Below are 27,459 nucleotides of genomic sequence, written 5' to 3' on the forward strand. Positions count from 1 at the left end.
CATGATTAGTTCAAGTTGGGCTTGTGATATCTTTGTAACCAGTAGCGCCTGAAATAGACTCAAATTTCTGGTCAATCTGAGGTTTATTAATTCATTCAACAAGTATTTTCTGAACATCTACTATATACCAGCACTGTTCTAGGTCATTAGGATGATGTGAACAAGGTGGACAAGGTCTCTGCTCTCACGAAGCGTATGCAGTGGTTGGTGAAGACCAATAGGCAGACATACAAATAAACAAGATTACTTCAGATAGGGATAAGCATAAAAAATTTAAACAAAATAGAGCAGCATGGGGTGAAGGTGAGGGCTACTTTATATTGGTGGGTAGGGAAAGCCTCTGTAAGAAGGAGACATTGGGATAGCAATGGAAAGATAGAGAAGAGACCAGCCAGGATAATATCCAAGGGAAGAAAGTTTCAGACAAACAAGATAAGCCATGGAAGCAGTTCAAACCCATGTAGGAGCATGGAGGTCAGGGTAAAAGATTTGGTTTTAGTGTATCAAAAAGCTATTGGAGGGTTTAAAAGTGGTGTAATCTGAGGTACATTTTGAAAGGACCATTTTAGCTTTCATGTTGAGATTGGATCCATTGTAGGGGAGCAGGTGAAGCAGGGAGAACAATTAGGCAATCCCAGGTGAGAGATAACAGAGGTTTGAATCAGGTTGGTGATAGTGGAAGTGGTGAGAAGCGGTCAGATCTGAGATAACATCAGTAAGATTTGCTGACTATTTCCAGGACTTGAAAGGAAGATGAATCAAGTATAAGCCCTAAGGTTTCAGCTTGAGCAACTAGGCTAATGGCAGCATATTTACTAAGATGAACAAGACTGGAGGAGAAACAAAGGGTTGAAGAAAAAGGGAGGAAATCAAATATTTAACTTGGATTTGTATAAATTTGAGTTCCTTTGGCTATGTGAATCAAAATCACAGCAGAAAATGGCTGACACAATCAAATCAGCACGGAGTGTAGGGAAACTGCGAGAAGAGTGTAGCACTTGAGACAGGCTCCGTACCCTGGGCCTCAGGTGGTGGGTGGGGCAGCTAGCAGAATCTAAAGGTAAAAAGAGCTGTTTGGAGAAGGCCTCCCAGGAGCTGATTTGGCTTATCAATGATGGATTTGAGGTCATCAATCCAGAGAACCCCACAGAGAAGGGGCCATGGGATAAATACTCTGTCCTCACCCTCCTCCTTCTCTGTGAGCTCCCGTATGTGCTTTCTGTTGTCTGAATGCAAATGGAGCCTGACATTTGATGCAGTGCATGCAGGTCTCAGTCAGGGTGGAGAAAGGTGAACAGGGATGTGGAAAGGCAAGCAGAAGGCTTCTAGCCCACCATCCAAGTGGAAATGGCAAGTAGGTAGCTCAGGAGAGGTGTCAGGGCTGGAAATACAAACTTAGCTATCATAGATATAGAAAGGCTTTTGAAGCCTCAAGACAAGATTTGATCACCTAAAGAGGAGACGGTAGATCAAGGTGACATGAAAGCCCTTGGTTGAGAGATGGAGACAATCAGGTGATACCCAAAAGAGAAACGGAAGGAAACAAGGAGAGTGAGCCAGCCTCAGCTTCCTATTAGGAAAACCATAACCACTGAAACGGAACCAAACACAAAGATCCAAAACAATCTCGAAGCCCATTTCCCCTAGGTCTTTTTATAGAAGGGAACACTGAAAGCAGATGAAGCGAGCAGACTTACCAGTGGTGCCAGTAGGACAGTTGGTGCACACCACCTCCTTTGTCTTGGGGACAACAGCACAACTTGAACCTCCAGGACACGGACAGGGTTGGCAATCGGAGGAGGTGCCCGCAGTTGAATCTCCATAGTACCCATCACTGCACTTCTCACAGTGTGGGCCAGCCGTATTGTCTCTGCAGTTACAAACACCTATTTGGAAGGCAGGTGTGAGAAAACAGGCAAGTGTACAAGTATATAAGACAATGAGCACTTTCTTCACAATTGCTAAAGAGAAGTTAGGTCTAACAGCTGCCAAAGATCATCTCACCTGTCTCAGGATCACAGGTCTCGCTGTGTCCATTGCAGGCGCAAAGCACACATGGACTGTATGGTCCAAGATTAGGAGTTTCTCTTCTGTAACCTGAGAGGCACATCTCACAAAACTGCCCTCCATATCCCACAGGACAGGTGCAGGACTCTACCCAAGTTGCAGGGACTCCAGGCCCAGGACGCGCACTTGCCAGGGTGACATCATCCAAATATCCAGCACCTGTGTACAGTGAGGAAAAGAAAATCACCAAATGGCTTGTTTTCCAAACCTTGTGTAAAGTCAGTAACACTAAAAAGTAACTAGACCCCAAATTCCAGAGAAAATCAGCCATTAGCTTAACTGGGCTCTGATACACTATGGATATCCACGTCTACCCCCTGGAGAAGAGAACTAGAAAACAGCTTTAGAACAATCATGTGGTACTGAGTGCTAAGTATCTGGAGTGGTGGTATAGCAAATTTTTATTTATTAATTTATTTGTTTGTTTATATATATATATTTATTTATTGAGATGGAGTCTCATTCCGTCTCCCAGGATGGAGTGCAGTGGTGCGATCTCGACTCACTGCAGCCTCCGCCTCCTGGGTTCAAGCAATTCTCCTGCCTCAGCCTCCCCGAGCAGCTGGGATTACAGGCATGTGCCACCATGCCTGGCTAATTTTTGTATTTTTTTTTTGAAGAGACAGGGTTTCACCATGTTGGCCAGGCTGCTCTCGAACTCCTGACCTTAGGTGATCAGCCCACCTTGGCCTCCCAAAGTGCTGGGATTACAGGCTTGAGCCACCATGCCCAGCCCAAACTTATTTTTTTTAAAACACACACATGTACCCCTAGATTTGCTGAATTTTACAGTCCCCATCAATGTGAAAAATTAAAAGCATTAGACAATCATTTGGACTGAGAAGAGATATGAACAAGAGTGTGGGGGGAAAAGAAGAGTTTATGTCTACAGCCATTAAGGAGTGTTTTCATTCTTTTGCTACAAAAGCAGGCACTACAGAGTTCAAGGATAAGACAGAAGGGGAAGAACCTGTCAACAGGTAATACTCAGGTGATATAATTTCTGCCCTCTGTAAAACAGCCAAAAAACCCCCCAAAAAACAAAAAACAAAAACTCTCAAGTAAAGTTCTAATACTCAGGGTTACTTCTTACAAGTATACAATTACTCCAGAGCCCAATGCTTTTCCATTTCTATAAGAAATCAGAGGAAACCTTATATTGCCTTAGACCAATGGTTCATCCAATCCAGTGGTGCCCCTGATACAAGCATCAACAGGAACATTTTATCAGAGAGGTATAGGCCTCAGTAACATCATCATATTTCCCTGTAATCTCCATTCCACTCTAGTGTTTTGCAGTCTTATGCTTACAGCATATTTTTCATGTTATGAAATAGCATTTGCTGTTTATAAAATTCATTTGAAAATTAACCACCTAAGGCTAAAGGACACCTCCATTACTGCCCTAAATATACTACTTTAGTATGTTTACAGGTTTATCTTGCCTAGTTAGGTCATGAGATATGGCTTTATTGGTTACTGTGCTTCCAATTCTAAACATCCTTAAATCTCCCCATTCTAAAAATACTCTTTTTTCAATCTTGTTCCTACTCCCAAATTATAGTCCATGTCTTTTCCTTATAGCCAAACTTCTTAACAGAACATTCTTTATTTTACTTAGTCAACTTCAAATTACTTCTTAAAGCACTGTGATCTTTCAGTTTCAACACCACCTCCCAATCTTTTTTTTTTTTTTTTTTTTTTGAGATAGATCCACTCTGTAAACTCAGGCTGGTGTGCAACGGCATGATCACAGCTCACTGCGAGCTCGACCTCTTGGGCTCACGCATCCTCCTGCCCTCAGCCTCCGAGGTAGATAAGACCACAGGTGTGTGCCACCATGCCCAGCTAATTTTTTTGATTTATATAGAGAGAATCTTGCTATGTTGCCCAGGCTGGTCTTGAACACCTAGCCTCAAGCAATCCTCCTGCCTCAGCCTCCCAAAGTGCTGGAATTACAAGCATGAGTCACCACGCCTGGACAGTTTTAACACTTCTTAAAAACAAAAACTCAGCAATGATTAAGGAATCACCAATCCAAAACCCAATGATGCTAGCTTCCTAAACTTGTTAATTGTTTCTCTTTCCTAAAATTCTTTTTCTCCCTTGGGTCTTATTTATTTATTTTACTTTTTTTGAGACAGGGTCACACTCCATTGTCCAGGCTGGAGTGCAGTGGCACAATTACCGCTCACTGCAGCCTTGACCTCCTGAGTGCACGTGATCCTCTCACCTCAGCCTCCCGAGAAGCTGGGACTACAGGCATGCACCACCATACTCTGCTAATTTTTGTACTTTTTAGTAGAGATGGGGTTTCGCCATGTTGTCCTCGGGTCTTAGAGCATGGACTTAACTGTTTCCAAGATTCCATCCTCCTTTCCCATCTATATTTTCTGTCATATTTCCAAGTTTAAAAATTATTGCCCATATGTTGACAACCTTCTAAATCTGGATCGCTAGTCCTAATCTCTTCGTAAGCCCCACATTCATATTTCTAACTACTTACAAGCCATTGTTATCTGGATATTCATGCAGGCACTTCAAAAATCAACACATCTAAGCTGCAGATGCCTCTCCCAATACCACATCATCACTAACTCCACCTCCCCAAACAGCTGTACCTTGCTAGAGAAAAAGGTCCTTGTTTAAAACATTTTTTTAAGAAAAAAATTTTGGCCAGGTGCAGGGGCTCATGCCTGTAATCCCAGCACTTTGGGAGGCCAAGGCGGGGGGGATCACCTGAGGTCAGGAGTTTGAGATCAGCTTGGCCAATATGGTGAAACCACATCTCTACTAAAAATACAAAAATTAGCTGGGTGTGGTGGGGCGTGCCTGTAATCCCAGCTACTTGGGAGGCTGAGCAGGAGAATCGCTTGAACCAGGAGGTGGAGGTTGCAGTGAGCCAAGATCATGCTATTGTACCACAGCCTGGGTAACAGAGCAAGACTCCATCTCAAAAAAAAAAAATTTTAAGTTTTAAACTCTTGTTCACCTAAAATTATAACAAAATCATTAAATAATTTATGACTTTTAATAATTTAACCAATGGCTCAAATTATAAATTATAATTACACAACAGTAAATAAAAAGAAATGAAGATGAGGCAACTTGAGCCAGTAGAATTATAATCAGATTTTTTTTTTTTTTTTCTGAGACAGATTCTCATTCTGTCGCCCAGGCTGGAATGCAGTGGCATGAGCTCAGCTCACTGCAACCACTGCCTCCTGGGTTTAAGCGATTCTTATCCCTCAGCCACCCAAGCAGCTGGGATTACAGGCTTTCGCCACCCCACCCGGCTAGTTTTTGTATTTTTAATAGAGACGGGGTTTCACCATGTTGGCCAGGCTTGTCTCAAACTCCTGACCTCAAGTGATCTGCTCACCTCAGCCTCCCAAAGTGCTGGGATTACAGGTGTAAGCAGCTGCACCTAACCTATAATTCGGTTTTTTAGAAAATCTATTTATATACAATGTAACCTCAATTGACCTACTGATCAATTGAGTAATCAATTAGTAAATAGTACTATTTACTAATTTTACCAATTTTTTTCCAGGTCCTTGAAAGCAGTTAAAAAATGCATTGTCTTTATATATAATTCATGTATAATGTGGTTGTTATATACTTCTCAGTGTTATATTATTAGGAAAGAGAAACTTTTGCATGATCATGAATCTTTCTACCCAATCATCTTTTTAAACAACTCTCCTAAATTATATCATAACTTACTTCTCTCACTGTATGTCCCACGGATCTTGATAGAGGTCAAATTGTTTAGGAGCCTCTGAAATTCAAAAGCGGTAAGAGCAGGCCTCCAAGGGTAATCTGTTGCTTCATGGAGCCTGGAGAGAAAGAAAGGGCCACATTAACCTCTGTAAGGATAATTCTGGATGTTGGGGAAATATTTCTTATTCATTTATGCCCCAACAATGCAATGCTCTATCAAATCAAATAAAAAATGAGACTATTGGTTTGACAGTACAATTGGAAAAGATAAAGGTAAAGAAAGGAAGGCTCCCTTTTACGAAATCACCACAATAACCGAGAAGGTTTTCTTTAAAATACATCTAGAGGCCAGTTACTTAAATAAAGACACCACTTTCACAATGTTCATCAAGTCTCATTTTACAAAGAAGGTATCTTACCTGAAGACATACTTCACAGTGGTCTCACTTGGATAGGAATTGCCTTGAGCGATCAAGGGTACAGATACTCTTAAGCCAGCTCCCTCAAGCACAAGGTCTTCTGCAGAGAGGCGAGTATCTCGCCTGTCCACTCGAAAGGAGAAGGAGAGGTTCTGACCATAACTCAGCACCTGCTTGCCCAAGAACTTTGCTGGAATACAGACACAATGGTGGCAAGAATGTGAGACTGAGATTAAACAGAAGCACACAGCACGTCAGACTGCTTTCTAGCCTTACTTACCAGGAGCAATGAAGTACCGAGGAAAGTAGCTGTCTGAGATCACGGCGATATCTTGCCTCTCAGAGGACCACTCGAGAGATGCTTCAGAGCCATCTCTCTGTTCCACACGCCACCCATCCTCATCTGCAGGTACAGAAGGAAAACACAAGCACTTTACACTGTAAACATCCTGAATTCAGGTCCTCTATGTACCATAAAAATGTGTAAGACCACGCCTTGTATACAGAAAGGCATCAATAAACCTTTTTGAATAAATGGATCCTACAACAGTACCTATATATGCTATACCACTCAAACTATATTTTACTTTATCACTATCTATATAACATTTGTACTCACTATTCATTGAGACAAATTCTAAAGCCAAAATTACATTTTCATTAAATTAAAAGGCCAAACTACAAAAACTATGCATGCTAAATAATACAAAGTGTTGCCAACCATCAAAAAGCCTTCAAATAGTTACTGATTTTAATTTTAAAAATATTTTCAGTGTAGTCTCACAGTTCTAACAGGTTGGGGGATGAGGTCTAAATTACCAATCTGAAAGGTAGAGGAGATAGAATAAACACTGTAGCCAACAGCATTTGTACAGACAGAAGAATGCCCAAAGCAGAAGCAGGGTGTGCAACCCCGAGGATTAGATGATTCCAGATTAAAAAATCCAGGTTTGCATCTGAAAAAGATTAAGACACGATCAGTTACTTTTTTTCACTTGAAATACGGTAACAGAGAAAACACAATGCAGCTAGAGAAAGAATGCACTACCTTTCACAATTGAAGCCTTCGACATTGTCTTTGCAAACACATCTTCCTGTTTCAACATTACATTCATCTATGCTGCCAGAGGGATCACAAGAGCATGGCCTATTCAATGAAAAATGGATAAAACAATCAGAGAAGGGAGAAAAATTCCACTCTTAAAGTCAGCCCTTTGTTTTACATGTTAACAGATTTTTTTGAGACACAGTCTCGCTCTGTCGCCCAAGCTGGAGTGCAGTGGCGCAATCTCGGCTCACTGCAAGCTCCGCCTCCCGGGTTCACGCCATTCTCCTGCCTCAGCCTCTCCGAGTAGCTGGGACTACAGGCGCCCGCCACCACGCCCGGCTAATTTTTTTGTATTTTTAGTAGAGACGGGGTTTCACCGTGGTCTCGATCTCCTGACCTCGTGATCCGCCCACCTCGGCCTCCCAAAGTGCTGGGATTACAAGCGTGAGCCACCGCGCCCGGCCGAGACAGGGTTTCACAATGTTGGCCAGGATGGTCTTGATTTCTTGACCTCGTGATCCACCTGCCTCAGCTTCCCAAAGTGCTGGGATTACAGGCGTGAGCCACAGGCGCCCAGCCAACAGATTTTTTAAAAAGAAATACACATAGAACAAAATGGACCCTAAAGTCATTTTTTTTGAGACAGAGTCTCGCTCTGTCACCCACGCTGGAGTGCAGTGGCACGATCTCGGCTCACTGCAAGCTCTGCCTCCCAGGTTCACACCATTCTCCTGCCTCAGCCTCCCAAGTAGCTGGGACTACTGCTGCCTGCCACCACGCCTGGCTAATTTTTTTTGTATTTTTAATAGAGACGGGGTTTCACCGTGGTCTTGATCTCCTGACCTCGTGATCCGGCCACCTTGGCCTCCCAAAGTGGGCGTGAGCCTGAAGTCATTTTTATATTTGGTTTCAGTTTAAGATAGTCATCCCATTAAAACTCTGCTTACTCTCTGTACAAGCCAAACCCCTTGCGGCTCACCATTACAGCTAGTCCTCAGTGTTGTTGACAATTATTACAGGAAAAATGTTTACCCTGCTGCCAATAAGCCACAAGATCTATTAATATGTGTTGACTATATATAGATTCTGCCCCCTTCTTCTGGCTTTGAAAATATTTTACCTGCATCCTGCTTCAGTGAGAGAATGGAATCCAGGCTGGCAACGGTCACATTTGTCCCCCATCACTCCTGGCTTACAGCTGCATCTGCCATAACTATCGCACTGTGTGCTCAGAGAGCCTAAAATGTAAAGTGCCTATTGTCAAACAAAAATTCGGCCAGTAAAGTATTGCAAGGACAAAAAACCAAACACTGCATGTTCTTACTCATAGGTGGGAATTGAACAATGAGAACACATGGACACAGGAAGGGGAACATCACACTCCGGGAACTGTTGTGGGGTGGGGAGAGGCGGAGGGACAGCATTAGGAGATATACCTAATGCTAAATGACGAGTTAATGGGTGCAGCACACCAACATGGCACATGGATACATATGTAACAAATCTGCACATTGTGCACATGTACCCTAAAACTTAAAGTATAATAAAAAAAAAATTTCGGCCAGATACGTAAGTAAAATCAATGTGTTAAAGAAAGATAACTGGTAATTAAAAGCAATGCCTGAGAACCAGTATGCAATCTCCTGATGGTCACAAAGATAATAAAAACCAAATTTTAAATCAGAACCTTCTCAAAATCATGCCCCTTTAAGCCATGGGATTTTAAGTTTCTAGACACATGCTAAGATGAAATTACTCATCAATGTTGAAAATCACTTTGTACCCAATGAAACACTGCACACAAGATCAGATACTTCTCTGTGGGCGATCACAGCCCCTTAAGGCCCATATCTAGAATTTAAGTATATATAGGCCTAAATGACAAAAATAAAGGTCAAACTCTTGAAGAATGGGCTAGACTAAGAATGCTGTGCATCTCTGTACACACACCAACATGCTAAGAATATTTCAGCACTCTAAGGAGATTAGACTAAACAAAATCATTAACAAGGAAGAACTCACAAAGCAGTTAACCTTTTACAGTCAAAGTTCAAATTGTCTCTAAGATCCTGTTGCTAATTATTTGCAGAACCATTACTCAGGCCACCACCCCCCTCTTACACACCAGAAACTCATCTGAAAGTTCAACTTGGTTAAAAAAGGTGGAGGCGTGGGGTAAAGACAGATCTTGACTCATTTCTGTGTTACAATAATGTACACACCTCCACACTTAGTTGTCCAAATGCCTTGGAAACAAAGCTTTCCTTTCTGGGGGTCCACAGAACTATCATTTTGTCTTTCAATCCATCTTCCTGTCACTTACCCACAGGACTACAGTGGCATGGAGAGCAGGCTTCATTGTTTCCAAGGCGGAAGAAGTTCTCCCGGCACCTCTCACAGTGGGCGCCATCTGTGTTATCCTGGCAATTGGTACAGTGGCCCCCATGGCCAGTGGAACGATAGAGTTCAGAGTCGAAGTAGCACTCCTGGGATCGACCATTGCAGTCACAGGCTGTCGGTCAAAGCACATGAGTTACATCAGATCTGGGTACCTTTAAGAAGAGCATTTTAAGACTTAAAATCAAACATAATTTCCCACATCTCTGAGACAGACAGATGGCGGTAGACTAAGAATGATTACCAGATGCACTGTTCATTAACAACAACAAGAAGGCCAGGTGCAGTGGCTCATGCCTATAATCCCAGCACTTTGGAAGGCTGAGGCAGGCAGATCACCTGAGGTCATGAGTTCGAGACCAGCCTGGCCAACATGGTGAAACCCCATCTCTACTAAAAATACAAAAAATTAGCCGGGTGTGGTAGCAGGTGCCTGTAATCCCAGCTACTCGGCAGGCTGAGGCAAGAGAATAGCTTGAGCCCAAGAGGCAGAGGTTGCAGTGAGCTGAGATCACACCACTGGGTGCCAGCCTGGGCAACAAGAGCTAAAACTGTGTCTCAAAAACAAACAAACAAACAAAAAACCAACAACAACAAAACCCAAGAGTATGTCAATAAAGGGTATATATAGCCAAATGATAAAGAAATGTTCCTCCCTCTAAAAAATAGCACCATCATAAGATACAAGGAATTCTTGTACTTAGAAAATAATCTGCCTCCAGGTAATTGTTCATATACAAGTAAAAGTCAAGTCAAATTACAATTCTCCTGAATCTTTAGCCTTTATTCTAGTATCAACTCCAAAAACAAAGTGCCATTTTATATGCAGGCTTCAATTTACCTTAACTTTTTAGGCCTCAGATGAGTCAAATTACCTTAAGACACTAACTTCCAAAGTGCCAGATTATTTATATATCTAGACTGGGGTAACTTGAGACATATGGGTTAAAATTAGTGCCACGACAGATGAAAGCAGAATTAAAAAGAAATCTAGATCCTCCAGAAAAATCCATGTACAGGGAAGCCTCAACTCCAAATGGGTGATCTGTTAAGTAGCTATATTCCCTGCAGGGCACAACCATATTTCAAGACCAAGTATCTGTAGTCACAACAATTCCTTACTATATTTATAATAAAAAGATTTTTTTCTGAGTTATTGATTCTTCCCAAAATGTAGACAGTATCTTGAAGAGTAAATAAAAAGAAGTTTTATTTGGTTTCAAATCGAACAGGATGTTGTTTTAAAAAAATATTCGAATACATCTTTTTTGGAATACATTTTTCTTTTTTAATGCAGACTTCTTCTAACCAAAATCATGAACACATTTTGATTTGTTTGTTTTTTGGAGACAGGGTCTCACTCTGGAGTGCAGTGGTGTCACCATAACTCATTGCAGCCTCAAATTCCTGAGCTCAAGTGATCCTCCTCCTGCCTTAGCCTCCCAAGTAGCTGGGACTACAGGTGTGTGCCACTATACTCAGCTAATTTTTAAAAAAAATTTTGTAGAGACAAGGTCTTGCTCTGTTGCTCAGGCTAGTCTCAAACTCCCAGGCTCAAGTGATCGTCCTGCCTCATCCTGCCACGTAGCTGGGAGTACAGGCACATGCCACCATGCTTGGCTAATTATTTTATTTTTTATTTTTGCAGATACAGGGTTTCACTATATTGCCCAGGTTGGTCCCAAATGAGTCTCCCACCTTGGCCTCCCAAAGTGCTGCGATTGCAAGTGTGAGCCACCATACCCAGCCCCTTTTGTTCTTTTTCTCTCTTCCTTATGATCAGTTATTTCATAGTACACTATTATAATTGAAAACTTTTTTAGAAACTTGAGTTATTGCCACCAAAAATTAGAGTTTTGTTAAGTTAGTTTTAAAGTGCCCTTTTCCTTCCTTCATTAGCTATTTCTCTTCCCTCAAGACGCCCTAGCTTATCCCTCAATCCACCAAGCCCAACCCACCTGAAGATCTGATGTTCTGAGACGGTGAAGCAGAATAACACCACTGTCCACACTGTCCCAACCTACAGCCAAAGCAAATGCCATGGCTCCCTCCTTGAGAGAAGGTAGTTCTCTTTCCTAGCCCTAGCATCCTGACAATTAATGTAGTATTGTCACAACATCCAGAAATGTCACTCTTTGAAGTGTCACAGTGCTGAAGGGACCAACGAGAAAAGCCAATTGACTTAGTTCCTCATCAAAGTCCTTTAGCTACAGTACTCAGTTCATTTGCTAGAGGTGAATTGGCAATGTTTGGTTCTTTAAGTAACTTCCTGGATAGACTCAAAATACGACATTATTAAGCAGAATGCTTTTCAAGCACACATGTCCATTTATTTAGATGCCACATATTAGGAGTATTTCATTCTTGTACCAGCCTTTATTGTATAGCTTCCAACACTGAATATTACAGTTCAGTAATGGAATTAAAGAAGGTCAAGCAAGTGCTTACAAATGTTAGAGGAGGCTGTAAATTATACTTGCAAATCTTAGGATTTGTTGAAAAGATGAATAAGAAAATCTCCTCTAGGCAGTTCTGTGGAAATAGTCATGAGTTAAGATAGTGGTCCCTTCTTGGAGTTTCTGCCAATAATTTTTTTGTTTGTTTGTTTTTGTTTTTTGAGACAGAGTCTCGCTTTGTTGCCCAGGATGCAGTGCAGTGGCGCAATCTTGACTCACTGCAACCTCCGCCTCCCGGGTTCAAGCAATTCTCCTGCCTCAGCTTCCCAAGTGAGTAGCTGTGATTACAGGTGTGCACCACCACACCTGGCTAATTTTTGTATTTTTAGTAGAGACAGGTTTCACCGTGTTGGCCAGGCTGGTATCCAACCCCACAGGCCTCCCAAAGTGCTGAGATTACAGGCGTGAGCCACCGTTCCCAGTTTCTGCCAATAATTTCTGCAAGTTAAGAGTATCTTCTTTTTCTCTTTATTCTTAACAGAATATGATAAAGAATATTTGTAAGGACATAAGAAAATTATTGCTGCTTTAAAATCATGATTAAAAGGTTCCCTTCTCCTGAAATTTCTTTCTCTATCTGTTCAGAATAAACCATGACATTAAGAAGGGATAAACAATGTTTTAAGTTTTTTCATTTTACCTTTTTCTAGGAATACTAGGACCTATTCTTCTTCCCAAAGCTACCCACCTCTCCATTGGGGAAGTGGGAAAATTCTTCCCATTGTACTCTTTAGTGAGATAAAGAAAAAACAGTTTTGAGAAATAATCTTGTGCGGCCAGGCGCAGTGGCTCCGGCCTGTAATCCCAGCACTTTAGGAGGCCGAGGCAGGTGGATCACCTGAGGTCAGGAGTTCGAGACCAGCCTGGCCAACATGGTGAAACCCCATCTCTACTAAAAACACAAAAATTAGTTGGGCATGGTGGCACGCACCTGTAATCCCAGCTACTCAGGAGGCTGAGGCAGGACAATCACTTGAACCCAGGAGGTGGAGGTTGCAGTGAGTTGAGATCACTCACTCCAGCCTAGGTGACAGAGTGAGACTCAGTCTCAAAAAAAAAAAAAAGAAAAGAAAAAAGAAATAATCTTGGAATGGCCCTCTTAGCCTAGAACTCATTATATTTGATACATGTTAATTACTTTGGCTGCCTGAGCATTGATAAAAATAATAGTATTTTAAAGGGGAACAAAGAAGACTAGAGAAACCATATTCTGGAGTAGACTACACTGGCCCAGTATTTGGATCTAAACAAATTTCTAAACCTTGCAGATGCTGCTCCAACTCTGGGACAAGTGTTCATGAAGGAAACACAAAACCCTCAGTTTGCCTTTACAGTGAATTGCCCTCATCTATGACTTTCCTCTGACTTGAATGCTACTCAAATTACAGAACAAGCATGGCCCTTCAGAGCTTTCCTTTCAAGGAGGAATAAAAGAAAGTCACCCATTCCTTCTTCCACCCTTGGAAGTCCTCAAGACAATTGACAGACTGATGCCATGGGGCACTCACGCAGGCATTCACTGGCACTTTCTGCAGTTGCCCTCCTCCACGGCCGGTCATTGAAGAAAGGAAGACACTTTTCACAGTCTACTCCATATGTGTTATGTTTGCAATTACACACCAGCTTATCAAATTCGTTCTTCATACACTCACTTGCGTGTCCATTACATTTACATCTGGGGAGAGAAGAGACACTCCAAAAAATGGAACAGCTGCAAAGTCCCAGAAATGCGCACAGAAAAACTACGTACACAAAGAAGTAAGTTTTACCATTCAAAAGTGTAAACTGAGGAACTGAGCAAGATTAAGTAATGGATGTCTGAATTTTTAAGGATGAAAAAAAATTAAACAAGGTAGCTTTACTTAACAGGGGTAGGGATTAACCAGACATGAAAAGAAAGTCCCCAACAATTTCTGAGGCTATCTGTAGGATTAATTCCTGAAGCCAAACCTGTGTGTCAAGAGGGAGCAGAATGTAGTGGTTCAGAAAAGCATGGACTCTGAAGCCAGGCTGCCTTTGAAACCCTTCCCTGTCACTTACCAGTGTAACTTAACCTCTGTGCCTCACCTGTAAAACAGGGATGATGATAATGCCTATTTCATAAGGTTATTGGGAAGATCAAGGAGTGCTTTATTTATGTTCTCAGGATCGCAAAACCACAAAATAAGTTGATGAACATCAGCAATTATCTGCCATAATGATTTTAAAGTATTCCGACCTAAAGGTGGTGAGACACATTAGATACCTCACTCCCATATGGATGTTTGGTAGTCAGACTAATATCCCCTGAGGTTGTCTGGAGCAAGAATCCCTGAAGGATCCCCTAGATGCAAGTATGATAACAAATTAAGGACTCATAGAAATTCCCATCAATACGAATGTGCACCATGGAGTCGTAATGTTCCCCTCACTTGCTTCCTTAATGACAGCAATCAGTCTCATAGCTTCAACTACCATTCACTGATACACTAAAATACTTCAGAATCATTGACAGTGTGGCAGGACGAGTCCCAAATTTAGATCTCCAGCACTCATCTTCTCTCAAGCTCTTATCCTTGACTGCTGCACAAACTTTGATGTCCCCCATGACCTGAAATTTTACATATGTATAACCAAACTCTTCAGTTTAGCTCATCTTCTTTATTTTGTTAATGGTACCAACCATTCTCCTGATCACTAAATCTTAAAAGCACCTTTGACTGAAGTCCTGGTAACGTTTCCTTCACAATAAAATGCATCTATATGTTCCTTTCCATTCTGCTGCCACCAGCTTAATGTCATGTATTTGTTGCCTAACCCAGCATCATAACAGGAATATAAATTCCCTCAATTGTACACTATTTTTACTCTGTTTGCACATTAATCCTCCTGGCCCACTGTTTTATCAGAGTCCTACTCCAAAAATTCTGCCTGATTTCTCACTGGGTACAGTTCCCACCAACTTTCACTAAGCACCAATCCCATACTGGAAACAATGTAAGCAAAAATAAGTTCTCTGCTTTTGGGATCTCATGGTCTAACACAGGGGAGGTAAGTCCAAGATTCTTCACCTGCTATTTAAGGTCTCTGGCCATGAAACTATCTTTCTGGTTTACAACTCTACAAATTCATAAGAGATTTTCCTTCAGTTAAACGGGTTTATACTCTCCCGTCTCTAAACTTCTGCTTATGACATGTCCATCCTCTTGCATCCAACCAAGGCATCCTCTCCTTCCTTATCCAAAGCTTTCAAGACCCAGCTCAGATGCCATCTGCTTCTCTAGCCTGGCAGTTTTGGATCATTCTTGATACGTGGCATCTTTTCTACTGCTGCTTTATCTATTTTTTAAAAACAGGTGGTTACCAGTATTTCAGTTTTCACATATTCATACATTGCCTACCCTGTTCATTTGTAAGATCCGAGAAGGTCAGGATTTCTCAGTAGGATAAGGTGAGTCTTACCCTTCCTCAAGTGCTTCATAGTGCCTTTGCACTTAAATTGTCAATAAGAATTCACTAAGTGTGTGGATTTGACAAGGTTTTGGAAAACCTACATGCTTAGTTTCCAGAACAACAAGAAGATCTCACAATGAAAATATCTTAGGCTGCTGTCTGTCTTTCCAGCTAAGCATTATCACACAGGAAGGACTGCCACTCCTATTCTTGCTAAAGAAAATATCTAACAACGGTATTAACATAGTTGTAAACAAGTTGCTAGATTCACCTCTATGCAAAAGCTCCAAACACTTTCAAGACTAATTTAATAGTTTACTTACCTGCCACCCACAGCAAAATCAGAGATCGCATAATAATAGGACTTGAGAACTTTGGGATCGTTAAACACTTCATCTCCAAAAGTGTTCAGGCGATTAAGAGTTACTCTGATGTCAGTGGCAGTTACCCATTCCTGTCAGGAAGCAAAAATAGAAACATAAAAGAGAAGTGGAGGGACTGAAAATGATATAAATGTGACAAAATGTTCTAAATCACTAACTTATCATTTAACTTATGCCCTCTTCTAGCACTAAATCTATTATAATACTCAATGACTTCTTTAATTTTCTAATATTTTTCTCCTTCTTGACTCTTCCCTTCTTTGATTTGTTACTTTACTACTCGGAGTCTCCAAAAACAAGGATAATAACTAATTTCTTTGCAAGGCTGCTGAGAGGCTTAAATAAAATATAATGTGCAGCATACATTAGGGACTCGATACACATGCCCCTTCCCTCCATCCTGTATCTGCACCCCAAATCCAGTAAGGGATACCAGCTCAGAGCTCATGGGGCACCACACTTGGATCAGAGATGCTGGTTATTGCCTGCCCCTGACCTTTTTTTTTTTTTTTTTGAGACAGAGTCTCGCTCTGTCGCCTTGGCTGGAGTGCAGTGGCGCGATCTCAGCTCACTGCAAGCTCCACCTCCCGGGTTCACGCCATTCTCCTGCCTCAGCCTTCCGAGTAGCTGGGACTACAGGCACCCACCACCATGCCCAGCTAATTTTTTGTGTTTTTAGTAGAGACAGGGTTTCACTGTGTTAGCCAGGATGTTCTCGATCTCCTGACCTCGTGATCCACCCGCCTCGGCCTCCCAAAGTGCTGGGATTACAGGCGTCAGCCACCGCACCTGGCCACCCCTGCCCATTTTACAGCATCTATTCCTCCCTGCCAACCCAATCCCCTACTGACAGATCTGAGGGAGATGCCCAAGTACTCGCTAATAAATCATTACATAGGCTTGAACCAATAGGATGTTGTTTGTGTTTATCTTGACCCTCCCCACAATATCACCTTCTCTCTGAGGCCTTCCCTGGCCATCTTATCTAACATTACTACCCCTCCCCAACTCCCTATTTCCCACTCTCACTTTATTTACATTGTCTTTTTCCACACACACCTTCCCCTTCCCACCACACTGTAAGTACCATGAGGGCAGGAAATTTCTGTTTTCTCCACTGCAATTTCCCTAGGATGCAGTAGGTATGCAAACTATTATTTGCTAAGTGAATGAATGAATTTGAAGAAACCACAACTTATCAAGTTGGTAGGTGTACCATAATGGCGGAGGACAAGAATGGGGGCTGTAGAGTTTTTCCCTAGGTTTTATGAGATCTAAGCCCTCTTACACTGAGCTAATTTTAGGCAGATGTTTACATGCGTGGTAGAATGCTATACTAATGATCCCAGTGAATCATGTCTGCTAGGGCCCACATCTAGTGCAGTCTCTTTCTCTGCTGACTCTAAGCTTGGGTGTGTGACTGGTTTCAGCCGAGGGTACATCAACAAATGTGACATAAGCAGAGGCTTGACAAGTACTTGTGCACAGGGACTCACCCTCCCAGATCACTTCCGCTGTGGTGTAAATCCTGGTCTAGCTTCCTGATGATAAAAGACCACAGGGAGACAGAGACCCAGGCCCCAGCTGACCTGTCAGGTGAGTGACCCAGGCTAACACAGAATCATGAGAAATCATAAATCGCAGTTATCTAAAACCATTAGGTTTTGGGGTGGTGTATTACATATAACCACTCAAAGACAGCATTTCCATTTTAAGTCTTTCCTAGGGACTGCACAACAAAATCACCTTTGGAGACAAAACAAGCAAGTGCAGAGGTGCAGACATCTATGTTTTCAGAAGGCTCCAGGTGAGTCTGGGAGGCACAGCTCTGATTTGGAACCACTGCCTTAAGCCACACTAAATACCTGGCATATAGAACAACATGGAGAGCTCATAAAAGCTAATCTCCACAAAGCCTTCAAGTATAATTAGAAAGGAAAAGAGACAATGATTTCATCATATCCGAACTTGGAACTCCAATAACAACTCCTACTCATGGCCACAACGGTAGGAATCTTTTAGTCGTCTGTAATGTAAATAGCTAAACATATTTCTGTGTTTAATGCTTATTATGTCTTCTACAAGGCTTCGACCTTATCACAGCTGTCTTTGAATAAGGGCTTCTCAAAAAGCTAAGCCATTTTTTTTTTTCCTAATGGGCATCTTTAAATAACAGACCCTAGAGCTAGACCCTGCAGGTTTTGAATCCCAGTTCTGCCACTTAAACTGTGTGATTTGGGGCAAGTTATGTCCTTTCTGGGCCTCTGATTCCTCATCTGTAAAATGGAGACAATAAAAGTATCTGCCTTACAGGGTTACTGTGAGGGTTAACTGAGGTAGAAAATCAAAGGGCTTAGAACAGTGCTTGTCACATTGTAGTATGCTATAGTAAGTGCTTTAATAAATGTAAATTATTACCATAAATAAATACATGCTTAGTAATACTTATAATATGGTGAAACCAAGAAGGGTCTTCTTCCCCATCTGGGAGATTGCGGCTTCTGCAGGGAGGTTTAGGGAGCAATGAAGAGAGGGAGAGAGGCAAGAGTTCTCTCTCATTGTCAGATCAGCTAAAAGTCAAATTAGCTCAACCTCCTTGGCAACTGGATATCAGAGACAGAGCTCTTACATTCAGAGACACATAATTCATGTTACTGCATAATGAAACTGACTGACCATGTCTATGCAGATGCTCACAGCATTTTTTTTAAATGCGAGGTCATAACCCATAGCATTTTTACCACACATAGTCTCATTACCTCATATAGTCTCACTAGTTTCTACGGCATAAAGAGCAACAAACATCACAATTCTTACAGTTGGGGAAATAGCTCAAGACAGGCTGACCAGGTGTACAGTCAGCAAAGGTGCCAGAAAACCACAGTTACAACTTTGTATCACTGCATTTTCTACTGACTACACTGTTCTTTCTATTGTTGCCTCATCAGGACTGGAAAATGCAATAATTTGCTGTAGGAAAAAAGAAGTCTGGCAAATGTTTGCTAGCTGATCAACTTAAAGAGTATTTGTAGGTCACCTCTCCACTGGGCATTCGGTCTTCGGCTTTTCCTTTTCTCTTCTTTTTTTTTTTTTTTTGAGATGGAGTCTCACTCTGTTGCCCAGGCTGGAGTGCAGTGGCATAATCTCTGCTCACTGCAACCTCCACCTCCCGGGTTCAAGTGATTCTCCTGCCTCAGCCTCCCAGCCAGGGTAGCTGGGATTACAAGCATCTGCCACCATGCCTAACTATTTTTTTTGTTTTTGTATTTTTAGTAGAGACAGGGTTTCACCATGTCGGCCAGGTGGGTTTTGAACGCCTGACCTCAAGTGATCCACCTGCCTCAGCCTCCCAAAGTGCTGGGATTACAGGCATGAGCCACTGCGCCTGGCCCTGCTTTTTCATCTATCAAGATCAGCTACTCTCTCGGCCATTTATTTTGAACACAACTTATCTCCATTGCAAGAAACACTTTTTTGCAAGGTGTTGGCAAGCACCCTCATTGCTCACCATAACCTCAGAGTTTACCAACAGCTTTCACATTCATGCTCTCCCAGCAACTTACAGAAATACAATGGAAGGGGGGCAACTGGACCCACAGAAAAATATATTCTTATCTTTTGCCACTGTCCAAAACCATACAATTAGAAAGAGAGTCCCTGAACATAATAATGGTGAGAAAGAATAAGAAGATCCAAACTAGAAACCCTAGAAAAATGGGGTATTTCCTATTTAGAAATCACAATAGCTCTTCATATAATGTACACAGCATTTGAAAACCCATTATCAGACTTTCTTGTTTCAGTCAACTGACATAGGCCATCCCCATGTGGTTGTTGACTTCAGCCACATGCAGCAGCATCTCCAATTCTGTGTTAAAGTGCTGAGTACAGCATGAGGCTCACCAGCTTTTCCATAATCAAATAGCCAGGACATATGAAAAGTTCACAGAAATCTGAGCAACACAGAAGAATTCCGTATTATGGTGTATAAGGAATATGCACGTAGAATTCAAGAGAAAAAAAGAAATCCTTCTCAGACAGGGAAACATTTCTATCACAATGTTTAAGTACAATGCTATGGGTACCTAAATTAATATCCTGTTACTAACATCCATCCTTTTAGGTGATGAGGAGTTTCTTTAATGATCAGCAATGGTGCCAGACAAACCTAATCAAAATTTTCTTGTGTAAAAATGAAAGAAGATGGCATTCTTAAATATCTTGCTTCAACTGTTCCCCTTTGCTAATTTAAAAAAATACATTTTATTTTGTCAAATCAAAAAATAGGTAAGAAAAGATCCAAGGAATCTGGGTAATTAGGTCAAATGTTCTCTTCAAAAGGGCAGAAGGAAAATGTTTCCACCTCAGGTGCAGAGACTAACGTTAAAATTGTTTGACTTTTTAAAAAATGTGTAAAGTTTACATTCCAGAATAGACCTGCAAGTGCATAAGAACAAACATCAACCAGCCAGCAGGAACAAAACTACTTTCCTTCACTTATTAATAGTACACAGAAAGCAGAATCAAGCTCTCTGTCTGTGTTGCTCAAGTATTCTACTCTGACCCTGTACCTCAGAAGTGGGACCACAGGCCCCGCTACAATAATCTTCCCATACCTCGCATGTTGTAGAACTAGCTGGCTTCAGGCCAACCTGTGAGAACTTACCTGCAGCACAGGGCTATTGTCAAAGTTATAGGCACTGGGCCTTCCTTCCAGGGTAGAAAAGGCCACGTTGCCCCCAGTGAGGGGAGAAATGTCACTGAATTCATCAGTACACAAGGCCTGCTGCTCGTCCCCTCCTGTCCTGATGAAGCCGCGGTTTGCCTTGGAGTAGGTATTCTCGCAGGAACCACTGTAGTACTGGTAAGGAATCCAGGGCCCGTCTTCCCGTGTGCGCTTGTAAATGGCAAAGCTCTCAGGGCGGCTGGTGTGGAACTTGAGACGCACATAGGTGATGTCAAAAGCTTTTCCTGTGGGACAAACACATCAAAGGTCATAAATCATATTTATGAAGCAAAGAAATGCTCTCTATTCCAAGCTTAGTTTGGAACTTGACAAAGGATACAAATCTCCTTGTACGCATTAAACCAAGAAGACAGGCTATTCTAAAACAGAAACTACATATTTTCCCACAAAATGACAAACTGCAGTTGGGTCCATAAGTTGGCTCATAAAGGCCTGTCGTGATGTGCATTGTGGAAATTTTGTGTGCAATGAAAACTGGCGGCATGTGTTAGTACTGTACTTATACTATTAATTAAAACTAAAATTGAATAAAAAGTACATTTATTCTTAATGCTGGTACTTCAGCAAAAGCTTAATTAAAAGATACAAAAGCAAATATATGCTAACTTTCTAAATGGGTCTCCAGGCCCTTTAAGACTTTAAAAAAACCTCATTCTCTATTAAACTGTAACGTTACTCTTGATGCAGAAAGAATATCATCAGCACTACTCTTCTACTTATCTACCAAGTTAAGATACAGACATTTGAAGAAGGGAGGACAGTGTTTGAAAGATATAGCAGGGAGTAGAATAAGAAAGAGGAAAAAAAAATTCCTTCAGTGGATGAACAATGAAATGGGGGAAAAAAGAGAAAGAGAGTAAGCAGGTTTAAAAAGGCTGTTTGAATAAGTTCAAAAGAGAATATATGAGAAATGAGCTCTGAGCAGAGAGGAAAAGACAGCAGTCACTGGGGCAGACAGTTCCCTGCAAAAGCCAGAGTGTGGTCTTATGGTCAGGATGGCTTGGTTGCCAGCCAGTGTGTCTTCACATGGGTAAAAGATATAATCACCATTCATTCACACATTGGGTCTTGCTATCGCTAACAATATCTATACTTTGCTACTTCTATGTTATAGTGAAGATCCCAGTTTGGTCAACAAGAATTTGTTGGGCACAAATCTATGCTCAGCTCTATGCTATATACATCAAGGGACAGAATGTGTTAGACACAGAGATCCTTGTACTCAAGGAGCTTACAGTTTTTTCTCCCCAAGCCAATTAATTCAAGAACCATCCCAACCCTCTCCTACAAAACCACAGAACAGCAACTTCTGTGCTCTCAGAAGTGTTGAGGAGAGACTTCTGCCACTTTCAGTTCCTCGTACCCACTAGTCCCTGAGAGACAAGGAGCGATTCCTCATGTGTGGCCTGGACCCTGCTTTGTCTCTCTCTGGCTGCCGGCTGGAGTCCCCCTCTCTCCTTTCCTGCACTCAGTGCAATACAGTGGGGCTCTGCCTCTGTGTGGGGTGGGGCCTGCCACTGTCCTACTGCTGGATCTGGGAGTAAGTGGGTGAGGTCAATTCAGGGAGGAAAAGAGCAGAAAGCCCATGCGAGCTATGTGTCCAGGCCGCATTCTTCAACTGAGCGTTCTCTATAATAAAACTGACAGGATGAGCCATACCCGACTATTTCTCAACTGGCCCAGATCTTAGAGGAGGTTGGATTAACTGTCCCCGACATACATGAAACATACTTGCACACACATTAGCTTCAACACAAAGCCATGTGGCATGACAGAAAGAACACAGGATGGGGCATTTTGAGACCTGAGTTCAGGTCCTGACTCCCTCCTTTACTAACCATATGATTTTTGCTCTGCCATTTTCTCTTTGTAAAAATGATGACAATCCCTGCCCCACCTACTTCAAGAGTTGTTGGAAGGTCAAACTAAGATCTACACATACCTGACTAATTGTAAAATTCTATACAAATATAAGGCATTACCACAATAGGGTTTATAAAGAAAATCCCTGAACTGGGATTCTGAATATGTTCACATAAAAGGACCTGACTGTTCCTGGTACAGTTACCAAAGAATATCATACAAACATGAATATTCTATCCAGGATGCAGTGCATTTTGCCTAGACACAGGTCACACAAATAAAGTTTACACACTTCCTGTTAAAAGAATGCAAGTTTTACCTGTATCTCTTTGTTGCGTCAAAAATGTCAAGACATCACCTTTGAATGAGGGCGAGGTTACAGTACAGTATCTGTGGCATTCCAGAGACTCACTATCTAAGACATTCCCAAATGGTTAAACAATGTAATTTTACTCATGAGTAGGTGGCCTGGACTGTTCAAAGGCTTGCTCACTAGTCTGTAGATTACAGATTATCCTTGCTTCTCTATTTTCTCTCTATCCTTCTGATATCTCATTGTTCTTTAGCAACCCAACGGCAGCAGACTGGGCCAAAGGAGAGAAGGTAAAATCAATCAAGGCATCCTGTGTTCCAATCAACATCTGTAGTACAAAGCCACCCTCTGAAAGAACCAGGCATATGTCTCTTGCTGTGGCCACAGACCCAGAGCCACAAGTAGCAAAATGTTCAGAAAGCAATTATGCTAGCATTAAACTCTGATGCAGTCTACTTGCAGGTGCTGGCCTGGCCTTGCTGGCACTGAGCTTCATTTGCAGGGCTACCTTTCTCATGCCAATCTACAGCCACAGCTGGAAATGAGGGAGCTCATTTCCCTCATTGCATATGCACCCAGACAGAGAGCAAAAAGGCAGGTTTCCTTCTGTAGAGAACCAGTCTCCCAACAAACATGGAATCACTCATGGCAGTCTGTATGGAGGCTCACACACCTCCATGACAAGAGAGCCACGTGCACCGCCCGAGGAGTTGCAGTCAACCCAACAGCACATACAGACAACTGCAATTTACAAATCATCATGAGATGATTCCATGACAGGGGAAGTGCATCATGTTTGGAAAGCATGGAGAAGATCATCTAGCCCAGATTTATGAGTTCAAGAAATGCTTCCTAGAGGAAGTGGCATTTAAATCCAAGACATGAGGAATGCTTAGAATGAGCTAAGCAAACAGGGACCCATCATCCAGGCACATGAAATGGCATGTATGAAAGCCCAGAGAACACAGAAGAGTGATCACCGTAGGAATTAGAGTTGTCTAGGGTAGCTAGAACTAGAGAAGTGGCTGGAGATGAGGCAAACAAGAAGCAGAGCACACCAGGCTACGGTCATGTTTAAGGAGCAACTTCAGCTTAAAGGCAATGGCCAGCCACAGCCACTGAAGGCATTAAACCAGAAAATACATGATCAGGTTTGATTTTTTAGAAAGATCAGTGTGGAGATTAGGTTAGAAGGGACAGGAACGAAGATGGGGAGGTCAAGATGTGGCAGTAATCCAGGAGAGATGACAGAGGTTGAACTAAGAATGGGAACAGAGGAATGGAGAGAAATGAGTGGACCTCAGTGAGGTGTAGGAAGCCATTTTCAATAGTAACTTAGTAACTGATGTACTACAAAGGTGATAGGGTGCTGCTTTTGAAAGCCTCCTCAACTTGTCACTGTTAGCACCCTGTTTCATTGTCAAAGCTGCTTTTTCCCATTCCATGAGGTGGAAAGATTAAGAATAACACTCAGTTTTCTAGTTTCAGATGAACCAAGTGGAGGGTAGTACTATTCACTGAAATAGAGAACAGAGAAGGGTGGGCAGGACTGGAGGCAGGCGCAGGGGCAGGATGGGAAGATGAATTCAGTTTCAGATACACTAGTTTTGGGATGCCTGCAGGTCATGTAGATGAGGAAATGCCCGTAGGGAGCTGGATGTGAGCAGTTTGAAGGGGCCAAGAGAGATGTCTGAGTTAGAGACAGAGACTTGGGACTCACTAGTATGTAGATGGACACTGGAGACTTGAGTACAGTTGAAGCCTATGGAGCAAGTGTGTTGCATGACAGCTGACTTCTGAGACCACCCTGAGGTGCACAAACATTCACAGCACACACAGAGGAAGATGACAGAGGAGGCTATGGAAGGGCAGCCAGAGAGAGGAAGGCAAGTAAAAGAATAAAAATGTCACAGAAGCCAAGGAAAGACGGTTTCGAGCAGGGAGGAATCAATGGGGTTCAAATCTGCTAGGAGAGTCAAGTAAGATAATGACTAAGAAGGATCTGTCAGCGTCAAGCCACAGAGATCACAGCTGCACCAAAAGCAGTGCCAGGGACAAGATGGCAGTGGTTGGAATTGAGAATGGGCCGGGCATGGTAGCTAACACCTGTAATCCCAGCACTTTGGGAGGCCGAGGCAGGCGGATCACCTGAGGTCAGGAGTTCGAGACTAGCCTGGCCAACATGGTGAAACCCTGTCTCTACTAAAAATTCAAAAAATTAGCCAGGCGTGGTGGTACGTGCCTGTAATCCCAGCTACTCAGGAGGATGAGGTGGGACAATTGCTGGAACTCGGGAGGCGGAGGTTGCAGTGAGCCGAGATCACGACATTGCACTCCAGACTAGGCAACAGAGCGAGACTCCCTTTCAAAAAAAAACAACAACAAAAACAAAGGAATTGAGGATAGACAGTAGGCAGACACAGTGAGTGTAGTTAATCTACCATGTGGTCTGGCTAAAGAAGAGAAGGAGGGGAAGATGATATTTGGAAGGGTTACAGCGCCAAGGAAAGACTTCTTTTTTGTTTTCTGATAGAGATGAACGTGTATTAAATGCTGTTGTACTTGACTCAGTAGAGAGGGAAAGGTGAAAAATAGAAGCTGGAAAACAAGAATGGGATTCCATGTTTGTTGGGAGACTGGTTCTCTACAGAAGGAAACCTGCCTTTTTGCTCTCTGTCTGGGTGCATATGCAAAGTGACATTGCAGGTTTTAAGGGACAGAAGTTGAAATTTGAGTTCTACTGATGACTTTTTTTCTATGTAGTGAAAATTAAGGATACCTGCTGAAGACTGGTGGCAAAGACAGGGAATAATGTTGGGTGGAGAATATTTGAACGGAGTGTAGAAACTTTATAATAGCCACTGTAAAGTCCAGCAAAGACAGCTGACTAGAAAAAAGGCTTACTGGGCAGAGACCAGGTGGCTGAGAAGAGAGCAGGCGGCCATGCCTTTGTACGAACATCTCAGTGGAGGTGTGATTTCTACTGCAGCATTCAGCATCCCCTCTGCCAATGTAAAAGAAAGACAAGACGAGGGGACTAAAGTTGCTTCAAGGAATTTGGAATCCAGTCTGGATAAAGAAGAAGGCAAATACAGAAAATACAATGGGGAGTCAAAGTGTGAGGTATGTGTGTTATCTGGAATTAACTACAACCAGAACTGGAACACTGAGGAGTTTTTATTCTGTTAAATAGCTCCACCTGAGGGTTACCATGTCCTCTCTCTCACTATACTTCCCTACTCTGTCCATCCTACTCATTTCACAACTGACAAAGTAAGAAGATCCAGTTAACAGGCAGATGAATAGAAAACAGGACCAGGTCTTCTAATTTCCAGTCTGATGACACTACTAGATTATCAACATGCTGCAGGAGCAAGTGAAAGTAGACAGTATGGCTTTAAGGTAAAGTAGCCAAGCCAAATGATTAAGGAAAACAGTAAGTGCATTTCTGGATGTATTCCAGCAACTATTCAACCAGAACATCTTCCACTCCTCACCCCATGTTCACACACACGAAGACTAACCATGGATATACACACTACCAAGAAAATGTTTAGCTTCTGAGTGTTCTACTGCCCCTCTTCCTCCCCCTGCCATATCCCTTCCATAAACAAAAAGCTCAAGGGCAGATGTTTAGAATGAAGCACACAAAATTAACCAATACTTCCTGCTCTAGGTCCTACAGTTCATGCTCGTTGAGGGAATGAGAGGAGGGGAACAGGCCGCATCAACAATGAGAATCCAGCCTTTGTTCATGTGGGACCAAGCCAAGGAATTCTGCTTAAGCCTCCTACGTGGTGAAGTATTTCTAATCTGTGAATAAGGGAGAAACTCTTCTTGTCTTAGAATTGGATTCAAGCACTGACTGCTGGGGAACATAAATGCTCCTCTGTTATGTGCTACTCAGAAAAATTCCATAAGGATCTTGTGAAACAACCTCTTTTAGAGTTTAGTAATGAATGACAATGGCCATATAGAATTTTACAAAATTGCAAAATGTTCTTCCATGGCTTGAATTAGAAAAAGAAAACTAGTTCATTCTAAAGTATCTAATTAGGAGCCACTGGTTCACTACTGGCTCTTATGTGTTAACTCTTTGGAAGTCAGAAAAGGAATGCTCTCCTTGAAGCCAGACTTGATTTTAGGCATATAAAACTTTAATAAAGTTGTAGCACAAAGTCAATTAGAGACGGGGTGTGTTTAGGCTACTAAATGGGATTCTCCAAACAGTTAACACAAACAGTAGTCACAGAAAGCAACTATTTGAAAATGTTTTCAATTTTGTTAGCATAACTGCTGGCTGAAACAAGAGTTCCCAGGACAACATATCCAGCTGCACACCAGCTGTTATTGTTCCACCTCAGTGGATGGATTGCATAAATAGAGCCTCACCGATTAAGATGACCCAAGGCCAAGTTAATACTGACTGTGGGATCCTCAAGCAGACACAGGCAGGTGATCGGAAGCACTACAGAACAACTAAGCACATAAGGAATATATTAAGATGATCTGGTACAGTGCAGTCACTCCAGATGCTGAAAAACTCAGTCCTCATTATTGCCTGTTGAAGGGCTAGTTTCTATTGGCTAAAACTTATCTTGAAAATGGTTT

The 27,459-nt window shown here is 42.2% G+C and overlaps 1 protein-coding gene across 1 annotated transcript in view; it reads right to left on the minus strand.

Annotated features, from left to right (window-relative positions):
• The window catches only part of LAMC1 (laminin subunit gamma 1), a 125,106-nt gene that overhangs the window by 22,236 nt on the left and 75,411 nt on the right, over nucleotides 1-27,459 (minus strand). Inside the window, exons 2-13 of the mRNA XM_032137069.1 lie at nucleotides 20,592-20,896; nucleotides 15,866-15,996; nucleotides 13,619-13,785; nucleotides 9,581-9,769; nucleotides 8,378-8,495; nucleotides 7,258-7,356; nucleotides 7,029-7,165; nucleotides 6,490-6,612; nucleotides 6,210-6,399; nucleotides 5,794-5,906; nucleotides 2,005-2,226; nucleotides 1,698-1,886 (exon numbers count right to left, since the gene is read on the minus strand). Coding sequence (XP_031992960.1) covers nucleotides 1,698-1,886; nucleotides 2,005-2,226; nucleotides 5,794-5,906; nucleotides 6,210-6,399; nucleotides 6,490-6,612; nucleotides 7,029-7,165; nucleotides 7,258-7,356; nucleotides 8,378-8,495; nucleotides 9,581-9,769; nucleotides 13,619-13,785; nucleotides 15,866-15,996; nucleotides 20,592-20,896 — 1,983 coding nt within the window. The remainder of the gene's footprint in view (nucleotides 1-1,697; nucleotides 1,887-2,004; nucleotides 2,227-5,793; nucleotides 5,907-6,209; nucleotides 6,400-6,489; nucleotides 6,613-7,028; nucleotides 7,166-7,257; nucleotides 7,357-8,377; nucleotides 8,496-9,580; nucleotides 9,770-13,618; nucleotides 13,786-15,865; nucleotides 15,997-20,591; nucleotides 20,897-27,459) is intronic.

Source organism: Hylobates moloch, unplaced genomic scaffold, assembly GCF_009828535.3.
Source record: "Hylobates moloch isolate HMO894 unplaced genomic scaffold, HMol_V3 SCAFFOLD_18, whole genome shotgun sequence".
Taxonomy (NCBI): Eukaryota; Metazoa; Chordata; class Mammalia; order Primates; family Hylobatidae; genus Hylobates; species Hylobates moloch.